The following is a 25,000-nucleotide window of genomic DNA, read 5'->3' on the forward strand; positions in this document are numbered from 1 at the left end:
TTTTGAATGCGTTTTTGTTTAATAATTGATGGATTTGTTGTGTTTTGAATGCGTTTTTGTTTAATAATTGATGGATTTGTTGTGTTTTGAATGCGTTTTTGTTTAATAATTGAAGGATTTGTTGTTTTGAATGCGTTTTTGTTTAATAATTGATGGATTTGTTGTTTTGAATGTGTTTTTGTTTAATAATTGAAGGATTTGATGTGTTTTGAATGCGTTTTTGTTTAATAATTGAAGGATTTGTTGTGTTTTGAAAGCGTTTTTGTTTAATAATTGAAGGATTTGTTGTGTTTTGAACGCGTTTTTGTTTAATAATTGATGGATTTGTTGTTTTGAATGCGTTTTTGTTTAATAATTGATGGATTTGTTGTGTTTTTAATGCGTTTTTGTTTAATAATTGATGGATTTGTTGTGTTTTGAATGCGTTTTTGTTTAATAATTGAAGGATTTGTTGTTTTGAATGCGTTTTTGTTTAATAATTGATGGATTTGTTGTTTTGAATGCGTTTTTGTTTAATAATCGATGGATTTGTTGTGTTTTGAATGCGTTTTTGTTTAATAATTGATGGATTTGTTGTGTTTTCAATGCGTTTTTGTTTAATAATTGATGGATTTGTTGTGTTTTGAATGCGTTTTTGTTAATAATTGAAGGATTTGTTTTGTTTTGAAGAATTTTTGTTGATAATTGATGGATTTGTTGTTTTGAATGCGTTTTTGTTTAATAATTGATGTTTTTGTTGTGTTTTGAATGCGTTTTTGTTGATAATTGAAGGATTTGTTGTGTTTTGAACGCGTTTTTGTTTAATAATTGATGGATTTGTTGTGTTTTGAATGCGTTTTTGTTGATAATTGAAGGATTTGTTGTGTTTTGAACGCGTTTTTGTTTAATAATTGATGGATTTGTTGTTTTGAATGCGTTTTTTAATAATTGAAGGATTTGTTGTGTTTTGAATGCGTTTTTGTTTAATAATTGAAGGATTTGTTGTGTTTTGAATGCGTTTTTGTTTAATAATTGATGGATTTGTTTTTTTGAATGCGTTTTTGTTTAATAATTGAAGGATTTGTGTTTTGAATGCGTTTTTGTTTAATAATTGATGGATTTGTTGTGTTTTGAACGCGTTTTTGTTAATAATTGAAGGATTTGATGTTTTGAATGCGTTTTTGTTTAATAATTGATGGATTTGTTGTGTTTTGAATGCGTTTTTGTTTAATAATTGATGGATTTGTTGTGTTTTGAATGCGTTTTTGTTGATAATTGAAGGATTTGTTGTGTTTTGAATGCGTTTTTGTTTAGTAATTGAAGGATTTGTTGTGTTTTGAAGGCGTTTTTGTTTAATAATTGATGGATTTGTTGTGTTTTGAATGCGTTTTTGTTTAATAATTGAAGGATTTGTTGTGTTTTGAATGCGTTTTTGTTTAATAATTGATGGATTTGTTGTGTTTTGAATGCGTTTTTGTTCATAATTGAAGGATTTGTTGTGTTTTGAATGCGTTTTTGTTTAATAATTGATGGATTTGTTGTGTTTTGAATGCGTTTTTGTTTAATAATTGATGGATTTGTTGTGTTTTGAATGCGTTTTTGTTTAATAATTGAAGGATTTGTTGTGTTTTGAATGCGTTTTTGTTAATAATTGAAGGATTTGTTGTGTTTTGAATGCGTTTTTGTTAATAATTGAAGGATTTGTTGTGTTTTGAATGCGTTTTTGTTTAATAATTGATGGATTTGTTGTGTTTTGAATGCGTTTTTGTTTAATAATTGAAGGATTTGTTGTGTTTTGAACATTTTTACTGATAACTGAGCAAGGCATTTAACCATTAATTGTTTAAATTGTATATAAGCGTAATTGTAACTTGTATTAGATAAAAGCGTTCGCTAAATGCTGCAAATGTAAAAGAATCTCCCAGACTGCACAGACACCTTCTGCACAACAGCACGACTTTGTTATAAGAGAGTGCAGGTGCTACACTGACCCGCCTGCAGTTCACAGCTGCAAAACGTGGAGAATTAAGATACAGATCCCGACCAGGCTGGCGACGCCGCTGGGACTCAAACCTGCCGTGTTCCGTATCTCTTAAACACCCTGCTGTAACGTTTCTGATGTGTGTAGCTTGAGTGATTAGCATGCAGCGTAGCTTCAATATTCTCAAACCTAGCGCTAGCATTCAGACCGAAGCGCTAATCGGACGCGTCGTCCCGGACCGTGCAGAACAAAAGCGCTGTGTTTTTTATCCACATTCCTCCTCCTGCGCGTCCTGGACGGTCCGTCGCTCCGATTTAACCAGACGGATCACATCACGCTTCGATTAGCGCATTAGCACGCTAACAGGAGCCGACAGACGTGAGTCAGTGGCTCATTATTTACGCTTAATCCCGCCGCTCGAACATTTCTCACATTTTATTCAAGGCCTGATGATCTAGCGATGATTTGTGGTCTGTGTGACTCACTCCCAGTGTCTGAGTTGCAAAAAAGTTGGGACGGTAGGTAAAATGCACATGCTAAACAAAAAGACTTTTAACAGTGTTTTTTTTAAGGTATTTAAATTAAAAACAGAACAAAAATTTACAAAATAAACGTTTTATTGCCAAATTTGATTCCTGAGATTCCAAAACAAAATTAAGATTTCACCGTCTACAGTCCTAAACATTACTAATAAATATTAGGGTCCAACATGGGCAACCTGGCAGTGGTGGGGCTTGAACCGGCAACCTTCTGATTATTAGTCCATTACCCTAACCACTAGGCACAAGAATGAAAAGGGTTTCAGACTCCAGGTGAGCAGGGAACCTCAGAACCTCTGAGTCTAGAAAAAACAAAAGGAACCTCAAGGAGATTCTGGTTCTGGTTTGTGGAAGTTCTTGCTTGTGTTTCTGGAATCTGATGTTCTGGAACCCCTAAAAGCTCCTGCTCTGGTTGTTCTGATGTTCTAGAACCTCTAAAAGCTCCTGCTCTGGTTGTTCTGATGTTCTAGAACCTCCAAAAGCTCCTGCTCTGGTTGTTCTGATGTTCTAGAACCTCTAAAAGCTCCTACTCTGGTTGTTCTGATGTTCTAGAACCTCTAAAAGCTCCTACTCTGGTTGTTCTGATGTTCTAGAACCTCTAAAAGCTCCTACTCTGGATGTTCTGATGTTCTTGCTCGTGGACGCTCTTGGTCTGGTTTGTGGAGGCTGATGTTCTGGTTTGTGGAGGCTGATGCTCTGGTTTGTGGAGGCTGATGTTCTGGTTTGTGGAAGCTTTTGCTCTGGTTTGTGGAGGCTGATGTTCTGGTTTGTGGAGGCTGATGTTCTGGTTTGTGGAGGCTGATGTTCTTGTTTCTGAGAGCTGATGTTCTGGTTTTTGGAGGCTGATGTTCTTGTTTCTGTAAGCTATTGGTTGTTTTTTTGGGAGCTGATGTTTTGGAACCCCTAGAAGCTCCTGCTCTGGTTGTTCTGATGTTCTGATTTCTGGAAGCTAATGTTCCTGTTTCTGGAGGTTCTTGCTTGTGTTTCTGGACCCCTAGAAGCTCCTGCTCTGGTTGTTCTGATGTTCTTGCTCGTGGAAGCTCTTGGTCTGGTTTGTGGAGGCTGATGTTCTGGTTTCTGGACGCTGATGTTCTGGTTGGTGGAAGCTCTTGCTTGTGTTTCTGAATGCCAATGTTTTGGAACCCCTAGAAGCTTCTGGTTCTGGTTTGTGGAAGCTCTTGCTTGTGTTTTTGGGAGCTGATGTTTTGGAACCCCTAGAAGCTCCTGCTCTGGTTGTTCTGATGTTCTGATTTCTGGAAGTTCTTGCTTGTGTTTCTGGAAGCTGTTTTTTGCAACTCTTAAAAGCTCCTGGAATCTGATGTTCTGTTTTTTGGAGACTAATGTTCTGGTTTGTGGAAGTTCTTACTCTGGTTTCTGGTAGCTTATTTTTAAATTTTGGGAACCCCTGGAAGCTCCTGCTTTGGTTGTTCTGATGTTCTTGTTTCTGGAAGCTCTTGGTCGGATTTGTGGATACTCTTGTTATTGTTTCTGGACGCTGATGCTTTGGAACCCATAAAAGTTATTTCTCTGGATTCTGGAAGCTGATGTTCTTGTTTGTGGAAGCTCTTGGTGCTCTGGTTTCTGGGAGCTAATGGGAGCTAACCCCTGGACGCTCCTGCTCTGGTTGTTGTGATGTTTTGGTTTATGAAAGCTGATGTTCTTGTTTGTGGAAGCTCTAGGTGCTCTGGTTTCTGCAAGCTGATGTCTTGGAACCCCTAGAAGCTCTTGCTCTGGTTGTTCTGGTGTTCTGGTTTCTGGAAGCACTTGCTCTGGTTTGTGGACGTTCTTGCCTGTGTTTCTGGAAGCTGTATGCTTTTCCTGTTTTTGATGCTCCTGCTCTTGTTGTTCTAAAGTTCATGTTTCTGGAAGCTGATGGTCTGGTTTCTGGAAATTCCTGCTTGTGTTTCTGGAAGCTGATTTTTTGGAATCCCTAGAAGTTCTTGGTCTGGTTTCTGAAAGTTGATGTTCCGGTTTGTGAACTTTCTTGGTCTGGTTTGTGGAAGTTCTTGCTTGTGTTTCTAAAAGCTGGTTTTTGAAACCCCTAAACGCTCCTGAAAGCTTTTGCTCTGGTTTGTGGAGGCTGATGTTCTGGTTTCTTAAAGGTCTTGGTCTGGTTTCTGGAAGCTGATGTCTTGGAACCTCTAGAAGCTCTTACTCTGGTTGTTCTGATGTTCTGGTTTGTGGAAGTACTTTCTTGTGTTTCTGAAAGCTCTTGGTCTGGTTTCTGGAAGCTCTTGCTTGTGTTTCTGGACGCTGGTTTTTTGCAACCCGTAAAAGCTCCTGGAAACTGATGTTCTGGTTCTTGGAGGCTAATGTTCTTGTTTTTGAAGCTTCTTGCATGTGTTTCTGGACCCCTAGAAGCTCCTGCTCTGGATGTTCTGATGTTCTGGTTTCTAGAAGTTCTGGTTTGTGGAAGTTCTTGCTTGTGTTTCTAAAAGCTGTTTTTGCAACCCCTAAAAGCTCCTGCTCTGGTTTCTGAAAGCTGTGGTTTTGGAACCCAATAGAAACTCCTGGAAGCTGATGTTCTGGTTTCTGGTAGCTGATTTTTGGATTTTGGGAACCCCTAGAAGCTCCTGCTCCGGTTGTTCCGATGTTCTGGTTTGTGTGGAAGTTCTCGCTCTGGTTTGTGGAAGTTCTCGCTCTGGTTTGTGGAAGCTGATGTTCTGGTTTGTGGAAGTTCTCGCTCTGGTTTGTGAAAGTTCTCGCTCTGGTTCGTGGAAATTCTGGCTCTGGTTTCTGGGTAGGGTGTGCTTTGTGGTGGACGGTGTGGAATGAGGAGATCTGGTTGTTGTGATTGTGAAGAATGAATCACCACGTCGGCTCTTTCTAGCTGTTTTCCAAACAAGGGCACGTCAACGCCACTCTCCGAATTCCTCCACCATGACGTCATCACCTCTCTCGCTCACTATCGCTCTCTCTCTCTCGCTCACTATCGCTCGCTCTCTCTCTCTCTCGCTCTCCGTCCTGGCTCTCACACTCGTTTTGTTTTCTGAACAAACAAAGCCGGCGGCGTGGAGCTGTGCCCTGACTGTTCCTTCACGTTCTCCTGGTCGTTGGTGACCAGTATGAAGGTCGTCTGAGGTTCCATCAGATATCGACTCGTTCTACAAAAACACAAATGTCTGAAGGATGTGACCAGCAGGTCCTACAGTCCATCCTGGTGTGTCTCTTCCACACCTGCCGTCCACATGATCCTGGAGAAACCAGTGGACCTTCTTCTGTTGCTCTGGTGTCCAGTTCTGGTACCTGTGTACCAGATGCATTAATGAGTCCATGAGGAACCTCCATCACATCAACATTTAATAGATCCCTCACCCTCACCCTTTATGTTCCATTATCCATTAATGTTCACATTTTTGGGGGTGTTCCTAATGTTGTGATTGATGGGTGTAGGTCTGGTTGGTATGTTTGGTTGATATGTTCGGTTGGTAGGTCTGGTTGATATGTTTGGTTGATATGTTCGGTTGGTAGGTACGGTTGGTAGGTCTGGTTGATATGTTTGGTTGATATGTTCGGTTGGTAGGTACGGTTGGTAGGTCTGGTTGGTAGGTCTGGTTGATATGTTTGGTTGATATGTTCGGTTGGTAGGTACGGTTGGTAGGTCTGGTTGATATGTTTGGTTGATATGTTCGGTTGGTAGGTACGGTTGGTAGGTCTGGTTAGTATGTACGGTTGGTAGGTCTGGTTAGTATGTACGGTTGGTAGGTCTGGTTGGTAGGTCTGGTTAGTATGTACGGTTGGTAGGTCTGGTTAGTATGTACGGTTGGTAGGTCTGGTTGGTAGGTCTGGTTAGTATGTACGGTTGGTAGGTACGGTTGGTAGGTCTGGTTGGTAGGTCTGGTTAGTATGTACGGTTGGTAGGTCTGGTTAGTATGTACGGTTGGTAGGTCTGGTTGGTAGGTCTGGTTAGTATGTACGGTTGGTAGGTCTGGTTAGTATGTACGGTTGGTAGGTCTGGTTGGTAGGTACGGTTGGTAGGTCTGGTTGGTAGGTACGGTTGGTAGGTCTGGTTAGTATGTACGGTTGGCAGGTCTGGTTGGTTGGTAGGTCTGGTTGGTTGGTAGGTCTGGTTGGTTGGTAGGTCTGGTTGGTAGGTCTGGTTGGTAGGTTTGGTTGATATGTTCGGTTGATATGTTCGGTTGGTAGGTCTGGTTGATAGGTCTGGTTGATATGTTTGGTTGGTAGGTCTGGTTGGTAGGTTTGGTTGGTAGGTCTGGTTGGTAGGTTTGGTTGATATGTTCGGTTGATAGGTTTGGTTGATATGTTTGGTTGGTAGGTCTGGTTGATATGTTTGGTTGGTAGGTCTGGTTGGTAGGTTTGGTTGGTAGGTCTGGTTGGTAGGTTTGGTTGATATGTTCGGTTGATATGTTCGGTTGGTAGGTTTGGTTGATATGTTTGGTTGGTAGGTACGGTTGGTAGGTCTGGTTAGTATGTATGGTTGGTAGGTCTGGTTGGTAGGTCTGGTTGGTATGTACGGTTGGTAGGTCTGGTTGGTAGGTCTGGTTAGTATGTACGGTTGGTAGGTACGGTTGGTAGGTCTGGTTGGTAGGTACGGTTGGTAGGTCTGGTTAGTATGTACGGTTGGTAGGTACGGTTGGTAGGTCTGGTTGGTAGGTTTGGTTAATATGTTCGGTTGGTAGGTCTGGTTGGTAGGTCTGGTTGGTAGGTCTGGTTAGTATGTATGGTTGGTAGGTCTGGTTGGTAGGTACGGTTGGTAGGTCTGGTTAGTATGTACGGTTGGTAGGTACGGTTGGTAGGTCTGGTTGGTAGGTTTGGTTAATATGTTCGGTTGGTAGGTCTGGTTGGTAGGTCTGGTTGGTATGTTCGGTTGGTAGGTACGGTTGGTAGGTACGGTTGGTATGTACGGTTGGTAGGTCTGGTTGGTAGGTCTGGTTGGTAGGTTCGGTTGGTAGGTACGGTTGGTAGGTACGGTTGGTAGGTACGGTTGGTAGGTACGGTTGGTATGTACGGTTGTTAGGTCTGGATGGAAGGTCTGGTTGGTAGGTCTGGTTGGTAGGTCTGGTTGGTATGTACGGTTGGGAGGTACGGTTGGTAGGTACGGTTGGTAGGTCTGGTTGGTAGGTCTGGTGGGTAGGTCTGGTTGGTTTGTACGGTTGGTATGTACGGTTGGTAGGTCTGGTTGGTAGGTACGGTTGGTAGGTCTGGTTGGTATGTACGGTTGGTAGGTCTGGATGGTCGGTCTGGTTGGTATGTACGGTTGGTAGGTATGGATGGTATGTACGGTTGGTAGGTCTGGTTGGTAGGTCTGGTTGGTAGGTCTGGTTGGTATGTACGGTTTTTAGGTACGGTTGGTAGGTACGGTTGGTAGGTACGGTTGGTAGGTCTGGTTGGTAGGTACGGTTGGTAGGTCTGGTTAGTATGTACAGTTGGTAGGTACGGTTGGTAGGTCTGGTTAGTTTGTATGGTTGGTAGGTCTGGTTGGTAGGTCTGGTTGGTAGGTACGGTTGGTAGGTCTGGTTGGAAGGTCTGGTTGGTAGGTCTGGTTGGTATGTTCAGTTGGTAGGTACGGTTGGTATGTACGGTTGGTAGGTCTGGTTGGTAGGTCTGATTGGTATGTTCAGTTGGTAGGTACGGTTGGTATGTACGGTTGGTAGGTCTGGTTGGTAGGTCTGGTTGGTAGGTCTGGTTGGTAGGTCTGGTTGGTAGGTCTGGTTGGTTTGTACGGTTGGTATGTACGGTTGGTAGGTCTGGTTGGTAGGTCTGGTTGGTAGGTATGGTTGGTAGGTACGGTTGGTATGTACGGTTGGTATGTACGGTTGGTAGGTCTGGTTGGTAGGTACGGTTGGTAGGTATGGTTGGTAGGTACGGTTGGTAGGTCTGGATGGTCGGTCTGGTTGGTAGGTACGGTGGGTAGGTCTGGTTGGTATGTACGGTTGGTAGGTACGGTTGGTATGTACGGTTGGTAGGTATGGTTGGTATGTACGGTTGTTAGGTACGGTTGGTATGTCTGGTTGGTATGTACGGTTGGTAGGTCTGGATGGAAGGTCTGGTTGGTATGTACGGTTGGTAGGTATGGTTGGTATGTACGGTTGTTAGGTACGGTTGGTATGTCTGGTTGGTATGTACGGTTGGTAGGTCTGGATGGAAGGTCTGGTTGGTATGTACGGTTGGTAGGTACGGTTGGTAGGTATGGTTGGTATGTACGGTTGTTAGGTACGGTTGGTATGTCTGGTTGGTATGTACGGTTGGTAGGTCTGGATGGAAGGTCTGGTTGGTATGTACGGTTGGTAGGTCTGGTTGGTATGTACGGTTGGTATGTCTGGTTGGTATGTACGGTTGGTAGGTCTGGATGGAAGGTCTGGTTGGTATGTACGGTTGGTAGGTCTGGATGGAAGGTCTGGTTGGTATGTCTGGTTTGTATGTACGGTTGGTAGGTCTGGATGGAAGGTCTGGTTGGTAGGTCTGGTTGGTAGGTCTGGTTGGTAGGTCTGGATGGAAGGTCTGGTTGGTATGTCTGGTTGGTATGTACGGTTGTTAGGTCTGGTTGGTAGGTCTGGTTGGTAGGTCTGATTGGTAGGTACGGTTGGTAGGTACGGTTGGTAGGTCTGGATGGAAGGTCTGGATGGAAGGTCTGGTTGGTAGGTATGGTTGGTATGGATGGTGGAGGGAGGGTGAGCGAGGTGTCTTCAGAGGCGTGATGGGCGTCGGTCCTCTATCAGTTCTACCTGACAGGTAGAAAAACCAGTTTGTCCACATCGAGCAGGAAGTATCGGGACACAGACCGTGTTTATCGCTACACACTAAACCGCCGTCGTTTTCCATCCCAGCTTTTGATGTCATGGAAACGGCTCCGCCCAGACCATTAACCATGCTAACAGCTCACATACACTTCACATTGCTGTGGGTTCAAGACTCTTCACGTGGAGCTACAGTGGGGTCAAAAAGTATTTAGTCAGCCACTGATTGTGCAGGTTCTCCTACTTAGACAGATGAGAGAGGTCTGTAATTTTCATCATAGCTACACTTCAACTATGAGAGACAAAATGAGAAAAAAAATCCAGGAAATCACATTGTAGGATTTTTAAAGAATTTATTTGTAAATTATGGTGGAAAATAAGTATTTGGTCAATAACAAAAGTTCAACTCAATACTTTGTAACATGACCTTTGTTGGCAATGACAGAGGTGAAACGTTTCCTGTAAGTCTTCACCAGGTCTGCACACACTGTAGCTGCTATTTTGGCCCATTCCTCCATGCAGATCTCCTCTAGAGCAGTGATGTTTTGGGGCTGTCGCTGGGCAACACGGACTCCACAAATTTTCTATGGGGTTGAGGTCTGGAGACCGGCTAGGCCACTCCAGGACCTTGAAATGCTTTTTACGGAGCCACTCCTTCGTCGCCCGAGCGGTGTGTTTGGGATCATCGTCATGCTGGAAGACCCAGCCACGTTCCATCTTCAATGCTCTCACTGATGGAAGGAGGTTTTGGCTTAAGATCTCACGATACATGGCTCCGTTCATTCTTCCCTTAACACGGATCAGTCGTCCTGTCCCTTTTGCAGAAAAACAGCCCCAAAGCATGATGTTTCCACCCCCATGCTTCACAGTAGGTATGGTGTTCTTGGGTTCTTCTTCTTCCTCCAAACACGACGAGTTGAGTTTTTACCAAAAAGTTCAATTTTGGTTTCATCTGACCGCATGATATTCTCCCAATCCTCTTCTGGATCATCCATATGCTCTCTGGCAAACTTCAGACGGGCCTGGACATGTACTGGCTTAAGCAGGGGGACACGCCTGGCACTGCAGGATTTGAGTCCCTCTCGGCGTAGTGTGTTACTGATGGTAGCCTTTGTACTTTGGTCCCGGCTCTCTGCAGGTCATTCATCAGGTCCCTCCGTGTAGTTCTGGGATTTTTGCTCACCGTTCTCATGATCATTTTGACCCCACAGGATGAGATCTTGACCCCAAGGGATATTATCAATGGTCTTGTATGTCTTCCATTTTCTTACAATTGCTCCCACAGTTGATTTATTCACACCGACCTGCTTGCCTATTGTAGATTCACTCTTCCCAGCCTGGTGCAGGTCTACAATTTTCTTCCTGGTGTCCTTCGACAGCTCTTTGGTCTTGGCCATGGTCGAGTTTGGAGTCTGACTGTTTGAGGCTGTGGACAGGTGTCTTTTATACAGATAACGAGGTCAAACAGGTGCCATTAATACAGGTAACGAGTGGAGGACAGAAGAGCTTCTTAAAGAAGAAGTTACAGGTCTGTGAGAGCCAGAAATCTTGCTTGTTTGTTATTGACCAAATACTTATTTTCCACCATAATTTACAAATAAATTCTTTAAAAATCCTACAATGTGATTTCCTGGATTTTTTTTTCTCATTTAGTCTCTCATAGTTGAAGTGTAGCTATGATGAAAATTTCAGACCTCTCTCATCTTTCTAAGTAGGAGAACCTGCACAATCAGTGGCTGACTAAATACTTTTTGGCCCCGCTGTATGTACTAATGCGCTAGTGCTCATCATGACTTGTTCTACTAACCAAAAGTATGTGGACACCAGACCGTCAGCCCACACTGTAGATCTTGATGTGTTTATTTAAATAATCCACTGATCTGGCTGGTGGTTGAGGTTCCAATTCATCTCAAAGCTGTGTAACAAGGTGGAGGTCAGGGATTTGTAAGGTGTAGTGTGATGGGTCGCCCTGGGTAGCTGAGCTGAGATTCGAACTCAGAGAGTCCTGATTTGATACAGGAGGCGTGTGCTAGCCAGCGTGGGTCACCTGAGTTCACGGGGGAAGTGAGTATATCCAATGTTCACCAAGGGTCAGACTGATTATTGTGTAGTGTGAGCCAGCGTTTACCAAGAGGAGCCGAGTTTGGGTTAATTTAGAGGGGAAGTGGTGAAGGGTGCAAGGAAAACTAATTTGGAACACACCCTATTCTCTCTCTCTCAAACTGTCTCTTTCTCCCTCTATCTGTCTCCCTCTTGAACTGTCTGTCTCCCTCTTGAACTGTCTCCCTCCCTCTTGAACTGTCTGTCTCCCTCTCTAACCCTCTCTCTCCCTCTTAAACTGTCTCTCTCTCTCCCTCTCGAACTCTCTCTCTCCCTCTCGAAATGTCTCTCCCTCTCAAACTGTCTCTCTCTCTCCCTCTCGAACTGTCTCTCTCTCCCTCTCGAACTGTCTCTCTCCCTCTTAAACTGTCTCTCTCCCTCTTAAACTGTCTCTCTCTCCCTCTTAAACTGTGTCTCTCTCCCTCTTAAACTGTCTCTCCCTCTCGAACTGTCTCTCTCTCTCTCGAACTGTCTCTCTCTCCCTCTCGAACTCTCTCTTTCTCCCTCTCCCTCTCGAACTGTCTCTCTCTTCCTCTCGAACTGTCTCTCTCTCCCTCTCTAACTCTCTCTCTCCCTCTCGAACTGTCTCTCTCTCCCTCTCGAACTGTCTCTCTCTCCCTCTCGAACTGTCTCTCTCTCCCTCTCGAACTGTCTCTCTCTCCCTCTCGAGCTGTCTCTCTCCCTCTCGAACTGTCTCTCTCCCTCGCTGTGTCTCTCTCTCTCTCCCTCTCGCACTGTCTGTCTCTCTCTCCTGAACTGTCCCTCTCGAACTGTCTCTCTTCCTCTTAAACTGTGTCTCTCCCTCTTAACCTGTCTGTCTCTCTCTCGCACTGTCCCTCTCTCCCTCTCGAACTGTCTCTTTCCCTTTTGCACTGTCTCTCACACACTCTCCCTCTTAACCTGCCTGTCTCTCTCTTGCACTGTCTCTCTCTCCCTCTCAAACTGTCTCTTTCACCCTCTGTCTCCTTCTTTAACTGTCTCCCTCTTGAACTGTCTCTCTCCCTCTTAACCTGTTTGTCTCTCTGTGTCTCTCTCTCTCTTGCTTTCTCTCTCTCTTTCGCTTTCTTTCTCTTTTTTTCCTCTTTGTGTCTCTTGCCGTCTCACTCTCTCTCTCTGTGTGTCTCTCTTACTTTCTCTCTCTCTCTCTGTCTCTCTCTCTCAGTGTTTTTGTTAGATGTTTCAGGATTTTTGTGCTGTTTCGGCCCTCAGGTTTTTTTCCCTCCTGCATTCCTCCGTCTAAATTCCTCTCTTCCTTCCTCCTCCTCCTCCTCCTCGCTCTGTTCCTCCTTTCTTTATTTTGGCTTTTACCCCCCCCCACCCACCCCCCCAAAACACACACACACACACACACACACACACACACACACACACACACAGTAAACACAATGCTAACAACAGTAGTGTGTGAATCTGATCCGTCACCTCAGATCGGACCTGACGAGGACGGTTCCTAAATCGGTTTCCTTCATCGTAAGATCAGTCGTGTTGATGTGGCGGATCAAACCGAATTAAAACCAGTTCCGGTTTCCTGTGTCCTGCCTGTGGTGGAGACCAGAACCCAGTTGCATTGTGGGTTGGCACGTGTGAGTGTGTGTGTGTGTGGGGGGGGGGGGGGGGAAGTCTAACCACGTTTGGAAGAACGGTTTGATCACCGTGTGCTTGAATACACAGTTGTGTGCATTAGTACTCGTTCCTTTAGGGTGCTTGTCACTGGATTTTGGAACATGACTGCTGGGAGAGCATTACTGTTATGCAGCAAGGCCTTACTCACGGTCAGCGTTCCAGTTCAGCTGCATCTTAAAGTGTTGCTATTGCTTGTAGATGCAGTTTGACAGAAGTCTTCATCCATGACTTGTGGAGAAGCTCATGATTAAAGCCCGTCCGTTTACTTTTGACCCGCTCTGATCCCTACTGGCATGTCTGGAATTCCCTCGCTCCTCCCTCTCTGGGGCGCAAACCTATGTCCACTGTCCTCGGTCACTCCTGCGTCTCGTTCTTTCCTCCGACTGAATGAACTGCAACTTGTGGGGGGAACACTCGTCTCACTTCAGGGTTAAGAAAGGACGAGAACTCGGTTACCTTTTCCTGAGGGCAAATTTGTCCTGATGTTTAAATGTTATACAGGGAACCCCAGGGAACCCCCCCCCCCCTCGTGTGTCTGTTTACAGTCAGACAGGCTATGTCTCAGTGGGTTTACAGACTGTGTGTAAGGGAACCTCTGCTCCTGAGGACAGTGTCACCTGAGAAGTGGAGAGAGACAGACGAGAGAGCAAGTTTAGGAAAAAAGTGTGAGTGTGTGTGTGTGTGAGTGTGTGAGTGTGTGAGTGTGTGAGACTGTGAGTGTGTGAGTGTGTGTGTGAGTGTGTGAGTGTGTGTGTGTGTGTGTGTGAGTGTGTGAGACTGTGTGTGTGTGTGTGAGTGTGTGAGTGTGTGTGTGAGTGTGTGAGTGTGTGAGTGTGTGTGTGAGTGTGTGAGTGTGTGAGTGTGTGTGTGTGTGTGTGTGTGTGTGTGTGTGTGTGTGTGAGTGTGTGAGTGTGTGTGTGTGGGAGGTATGAGAGAATGCAGGTGTTCAGGCTTGTCCAAAACCAAGAGGTATTTTTATCAACTTACTGTACAAAGTGTGTGTGTGAGTGTATGAGTGTGTGAGTGTACATGTGTGTTTAAGAGAAAGTGTGTGTGTGTGTGAGAGAGAGAAAGAGTGTGTGTACATGTGTGTGTTTGAGAGAGATTGTGTGTGAGTGAGTGTACGTGTGTGTTTAAGAGTGTGTGTATGTGCGCAAGTGTGTAAGTGTGTGTGAGTGTACGTGTGTGAGTGTACATGTGTGTTTGAGAGAGAAAGTGTGTGCGCGTGAGTGTGTGTGTGAGTGAGTGTACGAGTGTCTGTGTGTGTGTATGATTGTGTGAGTACATGTGTGTTTGAGAGAAAGTGTGTGCGTGTATGCGTGTGTACGTGTGTGTGTGTGAGAGAGAAAGTGTGTGCGCGTGTGTTTGAGAGTGTGTGTGTGTGTTTGAGAGTGTGCGTGTGCGTGTGCGTGTGTGTGTGTGTGTGTGTGTGTGAGTGAGTGAGTGTGTAAACACCAGAACACACACAGTGCCGAACCTCATCAGGACGTGTCCCAAATCACACACCAGCACCTGAGACGATCTGTGGACGTGTCCTAAACCACCCACTCTGTTCACACACACACACACACACACACACACACACACACACACACACACACACACACACCATCATCAGCCTGGAGCTGAGAAGAAAAGATCTCGGTCTGCTCTCCTCTTTCCACTCAGTTTGGATATACCCAGTTCCCTCGTGCACTCTGGCAGCCCCTGACTAGCACACGCCCTCCCTGAAACGTCGCACAGAATGTACTAGCACGTACGCAGGACCGCGGCATGACCAGGGCATGGAGAAGGTTCTCTGGTGGGCGTCCGTCTAGGCCAGTGGCACCGAGACCCTGACCACAGTGGAAAGCTGGAGTCTGGTACACCAACCGCCGCCGCTGAGATTCGATTTCGGTGTCAAAGACAGGCGGCAGCAACAGTGACACCTAGTGTCTGATAGGTGCAGATACACAAGTGGTGGAGGAACACTTGAGTGTAGTACAGGAGAACCCTCCGGCAAGCAATTGAGCGTTCAGGGGCCTTGCTCAGGGGCCCAACGGGGCAGCTTGTCGGTGGTGGAATGTTGCTCGATCCAGCGACCCTCTGATCAACAGTTCAGTTCCTTAACCTCTAAACTACCATCGTCCACTTCGGGGCAGGTTCCAACAGCCTGTAGTTCTTCGGGGCCCCGGGGACTTGAACCAGGGGCCGTTTGCCTTTGCACATGCTGCCCATCGTAGTCCCAAACCATGAATGTATGTGTGGGAACTTGTGCCCGTTCAGTGGAAGGAGCGTTCCTGAAGATCTGGTTTGTGAGCTGATTAGGAACGCTTGTTTATCAGGCACCAGGAGAACGTTCTGCTACAGAGGAGAACATGGTCTGTTCGAGTGTGAGTGTGAGGTGTGGGTGTGGGTACGGGCGTGTCCACACGCGCTCATTGCGGTGTATTTATGGAATGCATTAATCACCACACACACACACACACACACACACACACACACACACACACACACACACACACACACACACACACCATACTGTAGAGGTGTGACGTCACGGTCGGCGCTCGTTTCGGGACACGCCCTAATTAACCCCTTAATCATCTAGGTCACTGTCGGCGCTTCCCACAGCGTGACGTGGAGTCCACCATCAACAGACGTCATTCGTCGCACTTCAGCGTCCAGCCGAATTGGAATGCCGACTGTGAGTCCGGCCCCGCTGCATGTTATTAATCCTCTCCCAGCAGTCATGTTCCAAAATCCATCAAAAAAAAAAACCCAATCAGGAGCTAAGGAACTAAGAACCAAGTGCTACTTTTGTACACACTGCTGACTTACATTTCAAGTGATTAAGGGTTAAGGGCCTTGCTCAGGGGCCCAACAACTTAGTCGCAACTTAGCCATGGTGGGGCTTGAACCATGCAACCTTATGATTTCTAGTCCAGTACCTTAACCACTGAGCTTCCACTGTCCACAAACACACACTTTAGCATCTCCAGTTAACCCGATGTGTGTTTTCGTACTGTGGGCGGAAACCGGAGCTCCCGTAGGAAACCCACACAGACACGGGGAGAACATGCCAACTCCACACAGAGAGGACCCGGACCGTTCCGCCTGGGAAATCGAACCCAGGACCTTCTCGCTGTGAGACGACAGTCACTGTCCCGCCCCCTGTCCAGTCAATGAAGTTGTCGGAGACTCTGGATGAAATGTGACGTTTCATTTAGTCGTATCCGATTCCCTCGATGGTATTTCCTCTGTACTGCTGCAGACCTCCACTCCTGACCGACACAGTGTGCAGTACCGACCGCTTCTTTTCACCTGCGGAGTGGTGGAGTCATACGGAGATCCGTATCGCGCACGGAGAGTCACGCACCGATCTCCATTATCCCCCTCTGACCAGCCCATCACTGAGATTCGAACCCATACATTTGAGATGTCAGCTCAGGTGTTCTAGTGCGCCGCCTGAGCGCGTTGGGGTCTGTTCTGTGTGGAGTTTTGCATGTTCTTCCCATGTCCGTCTGGGTTTCCTCCGGTAATTGGAACTGTTATAGGAAATCAACCACCTTGGAAGTGTGTGTTCTATAATGACCTGGCAACCTGTCCGGACTGTTTCCTTCCTTTTCCCTTGTGAACTGAACCCACAGCGACCCTGACCAGGATAAAGCGGTGGTAGAACAGACACTGAACGAATGTTGTTGGTTCCTGATGTTGAGAGTTCTGAAGGTTCAGTACCGGTTCCAGATTGTTGGGCGTGGCCGTTCGCCCGCTCTGAACCCGCTGTGGTTTGGGCAGATTTATTCTCCAGCTGCTTCTCTTCCAAACATGGAGATTTATTCTGAAGTTCAGGCTCCTGATGTTTGGTTTTTTCGGGTGGATGAGGAACGCTGAGGAGGAACTTCTCATGAGGGCCCCAGAACTCTCCAGGTTTATCTGGACGTTTCATTTTGATTCCTCCTCACATTTATACACCCCCCCCCCCCCCCCCCCCCTCACCGCCCGGTTCCATGTTTTGTTTACGTTCTGGTTGAGGAGAATGTTGTAGATGAAGGAACTGGTTCTGATTGGTTGAAGGCACCGTGATGAGGGTTTGTTTACAGTGCTGTAGGGTTTAGTTGTTGTTCCGGTTGTAGATCCGCTAACGGAGTGACGCTGTGCTGAACCGTACAGACGTGGCTTCTCTCAGGGTGGAATCAGGGGGGTGAGAACTTCTGCTCAGGACCACGTTTAGGAACAGAACCGTTTCAGTCTCCTGTCTTGTTCTGTCTTTTATATTGTCTTGTGTCTTTTCTCCTCTGTTTTCTGTACAGTATTTATGTGTCTTGTCTCCTGTCCTTGTCTTGTATCTCGTCCTCTATCTCGTCTTTTGTCTTGTTTTCAGGGTTGTTTTTGCTCTGTATAAAGTTGTTTATTTTTTTTTATCTTTGTGTCATGAGTTTTTTCTTGTTTCTGTATTTAATCGTTTCTTTCGGACCGACCAAGAAAAATATCACGTCATGCTCACAAAAATAGGAGTCGTTTGTCTCTGTGTAGTTCAGCCGTGTAAATGTTAGATCTTATCTGTGTGTGTGTGTGTGTGTGTGTGTGTGTGTGTGTGTGTTTGTGTGTTTGTGTGTTTGTGTGTGTGTGTTTGTGTGTGTGTGTTTGTGTGTTTGTGTGTGTGTGTGTGTGTGTGTGTGTGTGTGTGTGTGTGTGTGTGTGTGTGTGTTTGACATTCTGTGTGTATAAGGAAGTGTGGGCACATATACACACACACAGGGGTCAGACAGACGGGGGTCAGCGGGTCCAAATATCCTATGAATTGTTACACTAGAGAAGCAGCAGTGTGATTATACTACATGACCAAAAGTATGTGGACGCCTCCTTCAGACTTCAGACGCTTTGGAATGAATCGGAACGTCTATGACAAGCCCGGCCTTCTCATCAAACACATGACCTGTGAAGCGTTAGTGTCATACTTGGAGGATACAGGCCCGTTCCTGGGGGCCGGTTTCTGGGGGCCATTTCCTGGGGGCTGGTTCCTGGAGGTCGATTCCTTTGGGCCAGTTCTTGGCTGATTCCCAGGGGACGGTTTCTGGGAGCCGGTTTCCTGGTGGTCGATTCCTCTGGACTGGTTCCATGGGGGCCGTTTCCTGGGGGCCGGTTCCTCTGGGTCGATCCCTTGGGGCCAATATCTGGGGGTCAATTCCTCTGAGCTGGTTCCTGGGGGTCTATTCCTGGGGGCCGGTTACTTGGGGCCTGTTCCTAGGGGGCGTTTCCTTGCGGCCGGTTCCTAGGGGCCCGGTTCCTTAGTTCCAGAAGGTTCTTGGATGTTAAATACAAACAGAACTTGTCAGATCTCTCCCTCTCTCTCTCTCTCTCTCTCTCTCTCTCTCTCTCTGTGTGAGTGGAGTTTACCATGTTAGGAGAGGTTTGGAGAGATCAGGGTTGTTTGGGTTTTCGGAACATTCCTCCTAAACCACAGCTGAGGAATGAAGGACAGAAATCCTTCACCGCGGTTTGTGTACGCTCGGACCGAGACGGAGGACGTTTTTCCTCTCGCTGACCTCCCTGTTGTCCTCGGTCCAGCTCTGGAGGACCTGCGGCGGTGTTCTCATGCTCGGGGTCCAGGGGTCAGGGCTTTCAAATATAATTCAATTATCATCATATTCCAGTAATAAACTCAACCATTTTCCTTTTATTACCACTGTTAGATCCTGATCAGGGTCGCGGTGGGTGTAGTTTCTCTAGAATCACTGGATGCAGTGCAGTAACACATCCCTCTTCAAACTGGTTGCCAATCCACTGCCGAGCCATGACCACCCCCCATCGGACACAGCCAATCATGTCTGTATGTAGATGCCCAACTGATTGATAGCACTGGCAAGGATTCAAACCCTGGATCCCAAGAGCTGTGGTCCCACCGAGACCCCAAACCCACCTAGTCATCTTTTGACTGCACATTATTTTCTAGCGTTCCCTGGTGTTCCCTGATTCAAAGTGTTCCCTGGTTCTCAATGTTCCCTGATTCAAAGTGCTCCCTAATTCTCAGTGTTCCCCGATTCACAGTGTTTTCTAGTTTTAAGTGTTCCCTTATTCAAAGTGTTCCCTGATTTATAGTGTTCCCTAGTTAATAGTGTTCCCTGATTTACAGTGTTCCCTAGTTAATAGTGTTCCCTGATTTACAGTGTTCCCTAGTTAATAGTGTTCCCTGATTTACAGTGTTCCCTAGTTCTCAATGTTCCCTGATTCATACGAGCTCATGTCTTTATAGTGTTCACATACTGGGAAAAAGCCCTTCCCTTAACTATTGGTGTGGCTGAAACACATGGACTAAGTAATTAGGGGTGTCAAACGATTTTCACAAGATTTTGGAGTGTGCCTGTGGACATTCTTGTTCATTCATACAGAGGAGCATTTGTGAGGTCAGGAAATGTTGGATAAGAAGGCCTGGCTCACAGTCTCTGTTCTAGTTCATTATTTCCCAGTGTTCCCTGATTCATAGTGTTACCTCGTTCTCAGAGTTCCCTGGTTCAGCGTTCCTTAGTTCATAGTGTTCCCTAGTTCTCAGTGTTCCCTGCTTCTCAGTGTTTCCTGGTTTATAGTGTTCCCCGATTCTCAGTATTCCCTGATGGATGGATACTTCATTGATCCCGAAGGAAATTAGAGTCCCAGTAGCATTGTACATCAAATCAAATCAAATACACACTATAAAAAAAAAGAATTACAACTGTATAAATTCGAGAAAGTACAAACACTTTTGACAGATTGAAGGTAACCTGAGTTTTACATATACTGCATAGCTACAGAGCAGTTATTAATGATGAGGATGGATTGAGTGGATAGTGCTTCCTGGTTTAAAGTGTTCCCTAGTTTAAAGTGTTTCCTAGTTCTCAGTGTTTCCTGGTGTTTCCTAGTTCATCCTAAAGGTGTTGGATGGGGTTGAGGTCAAGGCTCTGGGTAGGTGGAGCTCTTTTATACCAAACTCACCTCACCACGCCCTTTCTGGACCACACCTTTGTACACAGGAACACCTGAGTTCCAGTGATCAAAGCGTGTCCCAGTACTTTTATCCTCTTGGTGTATTGTCGGGTATTTTTGACCTGATGTCGTGTGTATTTAGATGTCGATGCTGCAGCGTGTGGATCGTTCTGTTCCTCCAGCTTTCCCCTCACGCTCATCTCATGTTCCCCTCACGTTCCCAAAACACGTGTCGACCGTTTGAAGTGAGGAACTGAGCTGGTGCTGCTGTGTGAGGAACATCTGGATCTGTAGGTCTGATACATTCTTTACATTCCTCCAGGTGTTCATCCATACAGATGTGCACACACACATCAGCGCATTAAACACAGCACACAGAGTGTAGAGCGCCCCCTGTCTGCTGCAGCCTCCAATAAATAAATAAATACAGAAACAAAAGGAGTTCTAAACACACTGTGATCAAAAGTATTCGGACGCCTGACCCTCAACTTGTCGGACGTCCAGTTTCTAAAACACACGCATTAACTTTGAAGTAGGTCTGTGGGAATTTGTGCTGAGCATTTGTATGGCAGGTTGATCAGTCAATGTTCCGGTTCATCCCAGAGTTGTTGTGCAGGACACAGGAACAGGAAAGGACCTTCCCTAAACTGCAAAGTTAGAAGCATCTAATTTCCTTTATATCATTAATTTATTACACCTGTGTCCCGTAGTTCCCAGTGTTCCCTAGTTCTCAGTGTTCCCTAGTTCTCAGTGTTCCCTGGCTTCATAGTGAGTTCATAGTGTTCCCTAGTTCCCAGTGTTCCCTTGTTTAAAATGTTCCCTAGTTCTCTGTGTTTCCTGGTTCCCAGTGTCCCCTGGTTCATAGTGTTTTCTAGTTCCCAGTGTTCCCTTGTTTAAGGTGTTCCCTAGTTCTCAGGGTTCCCTAGTTGTGTTCCCAGGTTTTCAGTGTTCCCTAGTTCTCAGTGTTCCTCAGTTACCAGTGTTCCCTGGCTTATAGTCTTACCTAGTTCTCAGTGTTCCCTAGTTCTCAGTGTTCCTCAGTTACCAGTGTTCCCTTGTTTAAAGTGTTCCCTAGTTCTTAGTGTTCCTTAGTTCTCAGTGTCCCCTAGTTCTCAGTGTTCCCGGGTTCATAGTGTTCCCTAGTTCTCAGTGTTCCTGGGTTCCCAGTGTTCCCTAGTTCCCAGTGTTCCCTAGTTCTCAGTGTTCCCTGGTTTAAAGTGTTCCCAGTGTTCTCAGTGTTCTCTGCTTTTCAGTGTTCCCTGGTTTCCAGTGTTCCCTTGTTGTCAGTGTTCCCTGGCTTATAGTGTTTTCTAGTTCTTAGTGTTCCCTAGTTCTCAGTGTTTCCTAGTTTGCAGTGTTCCCTTGTTTAAAGTGTTCCCTAGTTCTCAGTGTTCCCTAGTTCTCAGTGTTCCCTAGTTCTCAGTGTTCCCTGGCTTCATAGTGAGTTCATAGTGTTCCCTAGTTCCCAGTGTTCCCTCGTTTAAAATGTTCCCTAGTTCTCTGTGTTTCCTGGTTCCCAGTGTCCCCTGGTGCATAGTGTTTTCTAGTTCCCAGTCTTCCCTTGTTTAAGGTGTTCCCTAGTTCTCAGGGTTCCCTAGTTGTGTTCCCAGGTTTTCAGTGTTCCCTAGTTCTCAGTGTTCCTCAGTTACCAGTGTTCCCTGGCTTATAGTCTTACCTAGTTCTCAGTGTTCCCTAGTTCTCAGTGTTCCTCAGTTACCAGTGTTCCCTTGTTTAAAGTGTTCCATAGTTCTTAGTGTTCCCGGGTTCATAGTGTTCCCTAGTTCTCAGTGTTCCTGGGTTCCCAGTGTTCCCTAGTTCCCAGTGTTCCCTAGTTCTCAGTGTTCCCTGGTTTAAAGTGTTCCCAGTGTTCTCAGTGTTCTCTACTTTTCAGTGTTCCCTGGTTTCCAGTGTTCCCTTGTTGTCAGTGTTCCCTGGCTTATAGTGTTTTCTAGTTCTTAGTGTTCCCTAGTTCTCAGTGTTTCCTAGTTTGCAGTGTTCCCTTGTTTAAAGTGTTCCCTAGTTCTCAGTGTTTCCTGGTTTCCAGTGTTCCCTGGTGTACCCTTGTTTATTGTTTTCTAGTTCATAGTGTTCCCTTGTTGATAGTGTTCTTCTGTTCTCAGTGTTTCCAGTGTTCCGTGGTTTGTAGTGTCTCCTAGTTCTCAGTGTTCCCTGATGTTCTTTGATTCATAGTGTCCCCTTTGTTTTTAGTGTTCCCTAGTTTGTAGTGTTCCTTATTTCAAAGTGTTCCTTATTTCCCACTGATCCTAAGTGTTTCCTGGCTTATGGTGTCCTCTAGTTCTCAGTGTTCCCTGATTTTTCTCATTTCTCTAGAGGTTTGTCCACCTGGAGATGTTGACTCTTACTGTGGTTCTGTGGAGTCCTACGGTTATAGAAGTAACTCTGGTTCTCTGTTCTGCCGTATTATATCGTATCACCTTTATTTTTACTGTTCTGGAATGTTCTCAGCTGGATAAGCGTAGTGTTACTGTAGAAACTTTAAGGTTTCAGACTCTACTGAGCTGCTGATTGGTCGGTTTGAGTATGACGCTCTCTAATCTGAGCCGTGTTGTGTTCCAGAGTCTGGACGAGCTGGACGATGATGATGGAGAGAAGGAGAGGAGAGGTGATGAAGATCTCACCCAGCATAACACCGTCCAAAACGAGTCCATGACCTCCGACCCGGGAGCGGCGCATTCACTACAGGTACGTTTACAGCCGCTAGCCGACCTGCTTACCGCTATTATTATTATTATTTATATTATTATTATTTATATTACTATTATTATTTTATTATTATTATTTTATTCATTATTATTTTATTATTATTATCATATTTATTATTATTATTATTATTTATATTATCATTATTATTATTATTATTTATATTATTATCATTATTATTATTAATTTTTATCATTATTTTTTTTTTAATCATTATTATAATTATTATTATTATTATTAATGTGTATCATGATTATTTGTATTTATTTTGCATTATTATTTTATTTGTTTCTTATTTTTGCCATAATTCCTTTATTATTATTGTAATTATTATTAAATAATTTTAATTATTATTATTATTAATACTTTATTATTTTTACTGTGGTGTCCAAGTACTTTTGGTTGATATTTGTAGGTACAGAAGTAAAATCGTGATGTGTAAATGTGAGATGAATATTTTATACTGGAACTAAAATAATATAATCAGTGTGTTTGCATTAAACTGCCAAGCGGGGGCGCTGTTGCTCCAAAAACCCTCAACATGCGAGAGCCAGAGTTAATGTGAGGAGCACGATTATACTCTGTGTGTGTGTGTGTGTGTGTGTGTGTGTGTGTCTCCATTTGCATTATTAAATTGCACCTTTTCACTCCTCAGCATGTTTAAATGTGGACGTGTCCCAAACCACACACACTGCTCGGCACACATAATCATTAGTGGAATGAGAACGTGTCCAAACCATATTCACTCTAGAGTAGAACAGAATCTTTATTGTCATTATACACAGGTAATGAAATAGTGTATGGCATCTCTCTAAAGTGCAAATACATATTCAGTGTGGATTAGACACTTCCACAGTGGACTGATAATATTCTTTGTGCACTGTATAGTGATTGTGTGATTTGTGACACATCCACAGTGGGTTGACGACGCTGTTATGCACACTACATAGCAGAGTGAATTAGTATATAGGATATGTGGTTTAAAGTGGACTACAGTAGGTTGAAGACAGCTTTATTTGCACTATAGTAAAGTAGTGAATAGGGTGTGTGGTTTTGGACATGTCCACAGTGGGTTAAAGTCAATGTTCTGTGCACTATATAATGGAGCAATTTAGTGAATTGGTGTGTGGTTTAGGACACGTCCATAGTTGGTTGAAGACACCGTCATGTGCACTATGCAGCTGATTGTATTGGTGAATACTGAGTGTGGATTGGGACATGCCCACAGTGAGTTAAAGACTGTTATTTGCACTACGTAGGGGAGTAGACTAGTAAATGTGGTGTGTGGTTTGGGACACATCCACAATTGGTTGAAGATGACTTTATATACACTATGTAGTGCAGTGAACTAGTAAATAGGGTGTGTGGTTTGGGACACATCCACAGTGGGTTAAAGTTAATGTTATGTGCACTATATAATGGAGCAAATGAGTGAATAGGGTGTGTGGTTTGGGACATGTCCATGGTGGGTTGAAGACGCTGTTATGTGCACTATGTAGTGAAGTGAACTAGTGGTTAAAGGCAATGTTATGTGCACTATATAGTGGAGAGAATTAGTGAATAGGGTGTGTGGTTTGGGACACGTCCATGGTGGGTTGAAGACGCTGTTATGTGCACTAAGTAGTGAAGTGAACTAGTGGTTAAAGGCAATGTTATGTGCACTATATAGTGAAGAGAATTAGTGAATAGGGTGTGTGGTTTGGGACACGTCCACAGTGGGCTAAAGGCAATATTATGTGCACTATATAGTGGAGAGAATTAGTGAATAGGATGTGTGGTTTGGGAAACGTCCTTAGTGGGTTAACAATGCTGTTATGTGCACTATACAGTGGAGCAAATTAGTGAATAGGACGTGTGGTTTGACACGACTACAATGGGTTCAAAACGCTGTTATGTCTGTTATGTGCACTATGTAGTGGAGTGAACTAGTGAATGTGTGGTTTGGAACACATCCACAACTGGTTGCAGGCGTTTTTATACGCACTATGTAGTGGAGACAATTAGTGAATAGGGTGTGTGGTTCCGGACACGTCCACAGTGGAAAGAAGATGCTGTTATGTGCACTATGTAGTGAACTGAACTAGTGAATAGGGTGTGTGGTTTGGGACACGTCCACAGTGGGTTAAAGGCAATGTTATGTGCACTATATAGCGGAGAGAATTAGTAGATATGGTGTGTGGTTTGGGACACGACTACAGTGGGTTAACGACACTGTCGTGTGCACTGTGTAGTGGAGTGAACTAGTAAATAGCATGTGTGGTTTGGGACATGACCACAGTGGGTTGAAGATGCTGTTATGTGCACTGTGTAGTGAAGTACATCAGTGAATATGGTAAATGGTTTGGAACACATCCACAATTGGTCGATTGGTTGACGACTTTATGCGCACAGTGTAGTGAAGTGAGCTAGTGAAGAGG

At 45.0% G+C, this 25,000-nt stretch overlaps 1 protein-coding gene across 3 annotated transcripts in view; it reads left to right on the forward strand.

Annotated features, from left to right (window-relative positions):
* Positions 1 to 25,000, forward strand: part of pawr (PRKC, apoptosis, WT1, regulator) — a 60,465-nt gene that overhangs the window by 14,454 nt on the left and 21,011 nt on the right. For all 3 annotated transcript variants that reach the window (XR_010013123.1, XR_010013124.1, XM_062997159.1), the window contains one exon: positions 22,440 to 22,565. Coding sequence is in view for 1 of the 3 variants with exons in the window: in XM_062997159.1 (XP_062853229.1) it covers positions 22,440 to 22,565 (126 nt within the window). In the remaining 2 variants the exon portion in view is untranslated. The remainder of the gene's footprint in view (positions 1 to 22,439; positions 22,566 to 25,000) is intronic.

The sequence above is a fragment of the Trichomycterus rosablanca genome, chromosome 1 (genome assembly GCF_030014385.1).
Source record: "Trichomycterus rosablanca isolate fTriRos1 chromosome 1, fTriRos1.hap1, whole genome shotgun sequence".
Classification (NCBI taxonomy): domain Eukaryota; kingdom Metazoa; phylum Chordata; class Actinopteri; order Siluriformes; family Trichomycteridae; genus Trichomycterus; species Trichomycterus rosablanca.